The sequence below is a fragment of the Peromyscus californicus genome, unplaced genomic scaffold (genome assembly GCF_007827085.1).
Source record: "Peromyscus californicus insignis strain IS unplaced genomic scaffold, ASM782708v3 Scaffold_23__1_contigs__length_62951481, whole genome shotgun sequence".
Lineage (NCBI taxonomy): Eukaryota > Metazoa > Chordata > Mammalia > Rodentia > Cricetidae > Peromyscus > Peromyscus californicus.
In genome coordinates this window covers 61,035,444-61,044,058 of record NW_026294534.1, presented here as the reverse complement: position 1 = coordinate 61,044,058, position 8,615 = coordinate 61,035,444, and the positions used below count along the sequence as shown (strand labels likewise).

The 8,615-nt window shown below is 61.6% G+C and overlaps 1 protein-coding gene across 4 annotated transcripts; it reads right to left on the bottom strand.

Moving 5' to 3' along the window:
* Positions 1–1,775: 1,775 nt before the first annotated feature.
* Ccdc124 (coiled-coil domain containing 124) lies at positions 1,776–6,850 on the bottom strand. 4 transcript variants are annotated; one of them, XM_052752580.1, is made up of 5 exons: positions 6,737–6,850; positions 3,552–3,721; positions 2,507–2,681; positions 2,314–2,428; positions 1,776–2,213 (listed from the first exon to the last, which is right to left on the bottom strand). In XM_052752580.1, the coding sequence occupies exons 2-5, from the start codon at positions 3,708–3,710 to the stop codon at positions 2,009–2,011; spliced, it is 654 nt and encodes a 217-aa protein (XP_052608540.1). In that variant the 5' UTR covers positions 3,711–3,721; positions 6,737–6,850; the 3' UTR covers positions 1,776–2,008. The 4 variants fall into 4 exon arrangements, with proteins under 4 accessions (XP_052608540.1, XP_052608541.1, XP_052608542.1 ...); XM_052752581.1 differs by lacking the exon at positions 6,737–6,850 and adding an exon at positions 6,458–6,554; XM_052752582.1 differs by lacking the exon at positions 6,737–6,850 and adding an exon at positions 5,790–6,033.
* Between the last annotated feature and the right edge of the window lie 1,765 nt (positions 6,851–8,615).

Genomic DNA, 8,615 nt, shown 5'->3' with positions numbered 1-8,615 from the left:
CTTGCCTAAGATCTTAGTCGCAGCCAGGGTGGAGGTGAACACCATTTTATGGGGAGCTACCAAGGTCCGTTCTGTAGCTGAGGCTCCTTGGCCTCGCGTTCGTGACCCAGCAGCCTGCCCCTGTGAGTAAGCGGTGTATGCCGCTCAGGGGTGCAGGGCACACAGCCAGCTGTGTGAACGCCAGGCTGCTACGTCGCCGCCACGCCCCCTCATGGCGCCTTCCTGTTCCCTCCCTTAACCCTCACCGAGCCTCGCCCAGGGCTTCTCCAAGATGCCAGGGACCCTCAGTCCTGTTCCCGGGGTGCCCCTGGTGAACCACCATCCCAAGGCCTTGCTTAGTCGTTGTCTCTCCCCACAACCCATTTAGAATCCTGCAGCCCAAACTGGCCACTTCATCACCATAGGGCCAAGACGACCATGAACTGAGTGCCTCGAGTGCTGGGGTGGCAGGCGTGCGCCCCCGAGTGCTGGGGTGGCAGGCGTGCGCCCCGAGAGCTGGGGTGGCAGGCGTGCGCCCCCGAGTGCTGGGGTGGCAGGCGTGCGCCCCCGAGTGCTGGGGTGGCAGGCGTGCGCCCCCGAGTGCTGGGGTGGCAGGCGTGCGCCCCCGAGTGCTGGGGTGGCAGGCATGTGCCCCGAGTGCTGGGGTGGCAGGCGTGTACCCCGAGTGCTGGGGTGGCAGGCCTGCGCCCCCATGCCTAGTTTAGGATTTCTTTACTTTCCAGTCCGGGGCTGAGCCCAGGGTCTCACACATGCAGCCAAGTGCTGGTGCTCGGCCATGCCCCCGACCCATCCTGCCACACTGGTTTCCCACGGTCTACTACCCTAGACCATTTTCCAGCCATGTCCATTCACCAACACTCTCCCTTTAACGGCAGGCTAGGCCTTTGTCAGTGGGACCTCCTCTCTTGATGGGGTGTAGAACTCTTTCACACTCTTCAAAGCCCCACTTCATGAGATTTACATTTGATCAAAACCAACGCCCTTCACTGCAGTCCTGGCCCTTTGGAAGCTGGGGACACCTGCAGGGACCCGCATCTTTCTTGGTACAAGAAACAGATAGATCACCGGTCTTGAGGGTGACACAGTTGCTGTGTAGGGTGAGAAGGGAGCAAGTGGCAGGTAACAACTTCGTGTATGTGAGGTGTCACCACGGTAGGACCTGATAAGTCTCTCCACCCACCCCACCCATGCGCTGTTATCTCCTCATGATGGGTCATCTTGATGCCCTAGGACCACTGGGCAGGCGTCGAGCAGGAGTCAGTGCCACTTCTGTGGGCCGGAGGCTCCAGTTCTTCAGTAAGAGCTGCTGATTGCCATGCCCCGCCCACCACACGTCCTATCCAGCCGACAGGGATGTGGCCAGGGTATAGGGCAGCCTTCCACATACTGGCATGCAGTTTTCACTGCCTAAGGAGGCTGGTGGGTCTCCTCCAGACTCCCTCTCTGCTCTTCAGGGTTGACGCAGCTAGAGAAGGCAGTTCTGGGTTCAAATCCTATGCTCTTCCCTCTCATGGCCAATGGCCTCCACCTGTCAGCTCCAGCCAGCCCAGCACCTCATGCCTCACACCTCAGAATCCTGCCTCACACCTCAGGCTCGGGAGTAGTCTGCAGCTCCCCCTGCTGCTGTGTGGTCTCAAGCCTCAGCCACTTCCCAATCACCTTGCCCTGCTGTCCAGGCGGGGCCGGCAGGTCTGGACAGTGGTTCGATCATGGGCACCACACAGTCCCTCCCTTCACCAGAGGTCTCCACCACACAAGTGGACATGGGCCTCGGGCAGCCTCACCACAGCCTTTATTGGGCGGGGTGCTCAGCCGGGCTCCATAGGGCGCACAGGGGCTAGGTGTTGCTCAGAGCGGGGACCCTCTGGGTTGTTGAGGGTGACTGATGGCGCAGCCGGGAGTGCCCCCGGCTCGGAACTCCCTGGGTCCCCAGGCAGGCCTGGCTGGAGGGGGACGCCTGGACTCCGATGAGCTGGACCTGGACAAGCTGGACTCGAGCCTGGTTCCGTCACTTAGGCGCATTGAAGGGCAGCGCACGCTGGTTCATGGGGTTGTCGGGGGAGCGCAACCACTCCTTCTTCAGCAGCTGCTTCAGCTGCGACAGCCGCATGTTGGGGTTCTCCTGCTTCAGTCGTGGCAGCTGCACCTCCTCGAATGCGGTGAAGGCCGCGCGCATGCGGCGCTCGGGGTGCCGGTCGGCGTCCTCTGCCACACTGTGGGGCCTGGAGTCAGCGCCCCGCCCGGGTCCAGGCCCCGCCCCGCCCCGCCAGGCCCCGCCCCGGTCCAGGCCCCGCCCCCGCGGGCCCCGCCCACCTGAGCACGGCTATGGCGTCCTCCACGGTGCGAGCTTCCACGCTGCCCTCGTCCAGCACGCGCCGGTTCAGGTTCTCCTCCAGCGGCAGCTCCAGGTGGCTCTTGGCCTTCTCCACTGTGGGCACAGGGGCGGGATGTGAGCATGCGGCCTGGGCCAAGTCCTTAGCGACGCACCGCCCTGGCCCGTGCCTACCTGGCTCCGCGCGCTGCTCTCGGCGCAGGGAGTCCTCGATCTGCGCGCGCGTGACCTTGGCGGGCACCGCGCGAGGGGCCTTGCCGCCCTTGAGCCGAGAGTCCTCCTCCTCCAGCAGCCGCTGCGTCTCCTTCTTGCGCTCCAGCTGCTCCAGGCGTCTCTTCTCCTTCTCCTCCTGTGACAGCAACAGCGTCACCACGGGAGGCCCCAAGGGTGGAACCCAAACGGGTGCTGATCCTTCTTCTCCACCCCCGCCCGGGCACCCTTGTGCAGATGGGCCTGGGCAGCGAAAATGATTCACGAGGGTACTCCGTGAGCCTCCGCCCCAAACGCGGGGCAAGAAAGCCTGTCTGGGTTCGCAGTCAAAGGTATTTGAGGGCAGCTACTGGAGTCTGCCTCAGTTTCTCCCTAAGCCAGAGGCAGTATCCTCCTGAGGCTCCTCTGCCCTCAGCCAGGCCCTGCCACAGTGCCTTTGCACAGCAGCTGCCCTCAGGGAGTCCCCACAGCTTCTGAAGACCCCACTCCTGGTCTTGGGACCTCTTCTGTCGCGAGGGCAGAGGGCCTGGACCGGGTTGTGTGCCGGTAGATCCTGCCCCCAAAGAAGGAACAGTTTCCGGAAAGTTCCAAGAGCCCAGGACCAAGTAGTCATCAGTATCGAGTGGGAGACACAAAGAACTTCTGATCATGGTGTGAGCCTGGAGTACCCCGAGCTGCGGGAGAAGCTGAGGCAGGAGTGGCCGAGCGTAGGCATCCCAGGCCAGCCTGCGTCACGGAGACCCGGTCCACAAACCCTAAAGGCCAAGGAAGCCGATGCGGGCATCTCACCAGGCAGCGGAGGCTGCGACTCTGCTGCCACCTGGTGGAAGACCTGTCAGCACGGCCCCGAACACTCAGGCCGCGAGTTGGGGGACCCGGGGCTCAGAGGTAGACCCTGGTCGGACCGGGGTCACAAGGCCGGGGACAAAGGCAGGCCACTTCAGCTGGCCGACAGGTCCGCATCCCTCCACGGCTACCTAGAGCCGGTCCCAGGACCCACCCCACCCACCTTGCGTTGCTCCTTCCGCATCACGTGTTTGTCCTCATCCTTCCAGTAAGCATCTTCCAGCTCCTTCTGTTTCTTGGCATCAGCTGCCGCCTTGGCTTCAGCCCTCCGTGCTCGGGCAGCTGCCGACTTGCTGTTCTCGCCCTGGAACTTCTTGGGCATCCCTCAGCAGGCTGCAGGGAGGACACGGGAAGGAGGGGCTGGTCAGACCCACCCCATGACTTACAGACCATATACAAAAGCGATTTTTCAAAGGCAAGGTCTCAATATGTAGCCTAGGTTGACTGGACAACACAATCCTCTCTTACCCTTGAGTTTCTCTGGGTAGCTTTGGGCCTGTCCTGGATCTCGCTCTGTAGCCCAGGCTGGCCTCGTGAAATATTTTTTTAACTACAATTACATTGTTGTACAAAGACTACCAATGCCTCGTCCAGAAGACCCCATCTGTCTCAGCAGCCACTCCTGTCCCCTGTCCCCTGCCCCCGCCCTACTTCCCCTCTCTGACTTTGTCCATGGAGACATTTCCCATCAACAGATTATACACCACGTGGCCTCTCTGGCTGCTGTCGATCAGCATGGAGTGCGGAGTGGTAGTCTATGGTAGCATATGCTGTACTGAGTGTATCTGATCACCGCCGGTGTCCATCCTTGGCTTTTACAAGTCACACTGTAGTGGAGCCCTGCACAGCACCTCCCACTGCCATCTGGGAACCCTATTTTAAATTGCAAATTTGAGTTCCCTCACTCAGAATCTGTGCAGATGGGGGACACCCTACAGAACCTCACACTGGATCCCACCGGAGGGAAAGACACACAGGGTGCCTTGGGGAGGCACTGTGTGGTGACTGACTCAACTCTAAGCCCCCAGAACCTTAATTGTGGGGATGGTTCAGTCACCCCAGTGTAAGGGGACAAGCTGAGGAGTCTGGCCTTCAGGTGAGGGGGAGGCTACGCTGCTGGGGTATCAGGTGTGGTGGGGTATCCCTGTGATCCAAACACTTGAGAGGCTGTGGCATGAGGATCACCCATTTCAGGCCATCTTGGCTATACAATGAGTCCATATCAAAAAGCAACCACAGCCGAAATACACCCACCGCAGAACCCCCCTGCCCAGGGCCTGCAGCAGCATGCCGGGCCTGAGATTTCCAGACTGCCTAAGGCTCTATTCTGGAACATTCTCTGCCTCCCCCACATCTCCAGCTCAGTGCAGCAGCAAAATGAGAGTACTCAGTGGCCCAGGACCACCAGGATATCATCACCCTCAAGTCCTCTGTGTGTGAAGTCCCCTCCCTCTGACCCTGCTGGAAACCCTGTGCATCCATAGCTGTGTATCCTATCAGCAGAGGATTCCCGGCAGATAGCTCAGAGAGTGCAAAGGTCCTGCGGCAGGATGAGGCTGTATGTTTACAGGGGTCCTCGGAGGCTCCAGTGGTGAGTGAGGAGTAGGAAAGAGAAGGGTGGCAGGACTCAGGACACACTCCTATCTGGCTTACAAAGCCCTGTTCAGCTGCTGTGGGTGAGTGAGGGCTGGGCTAGGCACTGTGGGCACAGCTGGGTGTGGTCACCATGTGGGCAGGGGTCCTGAGAGCTGGCTACAGGGTCAAAACCATTCCATTCCTATCAGTAGTAAGGGCCCTGCCCTACTCGCCAGAGGTGGCCCGAAACAGGGGTGTGTGTGTGTGTGTGTGTGTGTGTGTGTGTGTGTGAGAGAGAGAGAGAGAGAGAGAGAGAGAGAGAGAGAGAGAGAGACGGACAGACAGACCGACATGAGGCTAGCTCGTGCTGGGGCGGCAGGCCCTGACCTGGCTCCTGAGACCTGTCCTGCTTCAGACAGTCCATCAGACAGGGACGGAGCACAGTGGGGACCAGAGCAGCTTGGGCCCTCGTTGGCTCTGTCCTGTGGCCAAGACGCTCCCGCGTGCCGCGGTTCCCTCACCAGGGACACTGCAGAATCGACACACCCCCGCCATGGGGACCAGAACCCCTGCCTGCCCGCGGGACCCCAAACAGATCCTGAGTCCCACTGGCCCCTCTCTGGGGCTCCCAGGAACACGTTCAGAAGCGAGGCCAGTCTCCCGGACACTGGGGAAACTGAGGTACCCAACTCCACTCCAAGGAGTCTCTGAACCTTCTCCCCGTGGCAGCCGCACCGGCCTCCACTTGAGTCTTCAGACACCAATCACCCCGGGCCCGGAACTGTCCAGCCCCCTGCCCCAGCAGCGCTGGGGTGGCGCCACGCACCACGCACGCCGCCCGGGACTGCAGGGCCAGGGTGGGCGTGGCGGCCCGTGCAGAGGCAGTCCAGCCTGGGCGCACAGCGAGAGCCTGCTCGGGCAGGTGTGCGCAGTGAGAATGACGGCCGGGGAGTGAGTTCTACGACACCTGTGGGGCGGTAGTTCCCTCCAGAGCCCGCAATCTCGCCCAGGCTGGCCTGGGACTCAGCCTGAGTGACAGAGGCGGCCGTGCGCAAAGGGCGCTCACCACCACCTCGGTTCCCGACCTGGGACATGACCACCACGGGAAAGACGCTGCCAGGCCGGGCATCGCGGCGCACGCCGGGTATCCCACCACTTGGCAAAGCTGAGGCAGGAGGACTGCACCGAGCTCGAGGCAGCCTCGGCTGTTACAAAATGAGCCCGGGGGTCCAAATAATCCCGCTCAAAAAGTGCCCACGTGGCTCTCCGTGGCCGCCGGGCCGCGCGGCGGGACCAAAGTCGCGGGAACGCCTCCGCCTCCTCCAGGAAGCCCTCCGGGCGCCGGCTGGGCCCGGGAACGGGCTCCGCTCGCTGCGATCCGCCGCGCCTGCGCCGGGAGCGCCCCCCGCCGGGCGCCCCACCGCCGGTCCCGCCTGCCCGCGGGGAGGACCCCCAGGCCGAGCCCGGCTCCGCCCGCGCTGCAGCCGCTCCTACCTCTTCCCCCGGCACCGGCCCGGTCGCGTGTCGGCGACGTCACGGAGCCTGCGCACTCGCCTGTCGGTGGCGCGCCGCTCATGACGTCCTCCGGTGCCGCCATCTTGGTAGAGGCAATACCGACCAGTTTTCCGCTAACCCAACGTTCTCACCCAATGTTGCCAGATTTTCTTCTTTTTTCTAAGCAAAAAACGTCTCAAAATATCATTTTATAGCCTCGTTTCAGATACCGGTGAACAAAGACGGAAGATAAAGCTACAATATAAACAATGACCTTACCAAGCTGGTCGCTGCCCGGAGAAAAGATGGCAGCGCCGGCGTCACATAGGATCTGTGGGTGGCGGCCCGCACTTGGTTGCCCGGCCGCCAGGGGGCGACCGTGGCCCACGCGGGGATGCGGCCCGGCCTTTCCTGGCACTTCGGCAGGCGGATGGCTACCCCAGCTCAGGGCAAAAGCGAGAAACGTATTCTTTGCTCCGCCCTAGGGAAGGGCAGGCTGGGCTTGAGTGACAGGGCTCCGGTGAGTGACAGCTGCGCTTGGTGCCTCCAGAGAAACGCCAACGTTTGTCCCGATAAAGCCAGTGTTTGCTGTTAAACTTCTTAACTCTATTGAGTGGCGAAGTCCCCACGTGGCTGCTTCGACACGACGGTGATCACCGTGTGTTTGGGGACAGGCCTCGAGCGGCGCGGTGACCTGTGCAGGTGGGGACAGGGGTCTCCGTGGAGGGCAGGCTGGCCGCAGCCTGCTGCGCACCGGGTGGAGGTGGGCACCTTGGGGATGAAACCCAGTGCTTCATGCATGCTAGGTAAGCACTCCGCCAACCAACCGAGCTCAAGCACTGTGCGCACTGAGCCTCCACCGCCGCTGTCCTGTCTTTTTTTTTTTTTTCCGAGACAGGGTTTCTCTGTGTAGCTTTGCGCCTTTCCTGGAACTCACTTGGTAGTCCAGGCTGGCCTCGAACTCAGGGATCCTCCTGGCTCTGCCTCCCGAGTGCTGGGATTAAAGGCGTGCGCCACCACCGCCCGGTGACCACCACTTTCTGTGAAGTTGGTTTTGCTGTGGAGGTTAGGCTGTCCCCAAACCCTGGTGTCCACGCTGCCCACGTAGCCAGTGACAGGAGTGGGGGCTTCATACCCAGCTCAAGTCGTGCATTTTCAGTTAAGCACAGGCTGACCAGGCAGCCAGCAGACTCAAGTTCCCGCCAAACACTGAGGCCCCTTGGCATAGCATGGCTTTGAACACCAATTAACAGTGGGAACCGTTGCACACGGTTCCCCTAGGTCACAGCAGGGCTGCTGAGATGCTGCCCTCACAGCCACATCCTGGGAACAGACCCAGTTCACTATACCCCAGAGGTGCCGTGCTGGCCAAGCATGATGACAGCCTGGACTGGGGGACCACAGCACCTCCAAAACTAGGAGTAGGGAGAAGAGGCGGGGGGGGGGGGGGTCCTAATGTCCCTGCTTGAAGCCACCGCCCCAGAGGGCACCTTGGGAAACACCTTGAAGAACCTTCTGTATGCTCCTCCCAAAAGGCACATTTTTCACACGCTTGCGAAATTGTCTGCTCAGAATCGGGCCTTAATCTTCTGCACGTGAGGTGCTCCGCGGTCGGCTACCCGGTCCGCAAGCCCAGCCATCCACAGCCAGAGCAAACTGGGCTATCTCACACTGCAGGGAGGCGGGGTGGCCTGGGCCCGCCTAGGATCCCCGGAGGCTGGGCCGAGCTTCATCCCCTACGGAAAAAAGAGGAGAGAATGGAGTCAGTTCCGCTAATAGGAACCAGACATCCAAATGAGTCTCTGGTAAAGGCAGAGAGACTCCGGGTGACTGTCACCACCGGCTCACCGTGCCAGAGGGACCCTCCCGACCTCCCCACGGCCGGGGTGGGTCAGGGACCCTCCCGACCTCCCCACGGCCGGGGTGGGTCAGGGACCCTCCGGACCTCCCCACGGGCCGGGGTGGGTCAGGGACCCTCCCGACCTCCCCACGGCCGGGGTGGGTCAGGGACCCTCCCGACCTCCCCACGGCCGGGGGTGGGTCTCGCCCCACGTGCTGAGGTGTGAAGGAAGCGACTTCCATTTCTTTCTTTTTTTGTTGGAATTCAGATAAAACCTAACAGGATTAATCTGGTTTGCTGCTTCATTTGTTTAGAGGC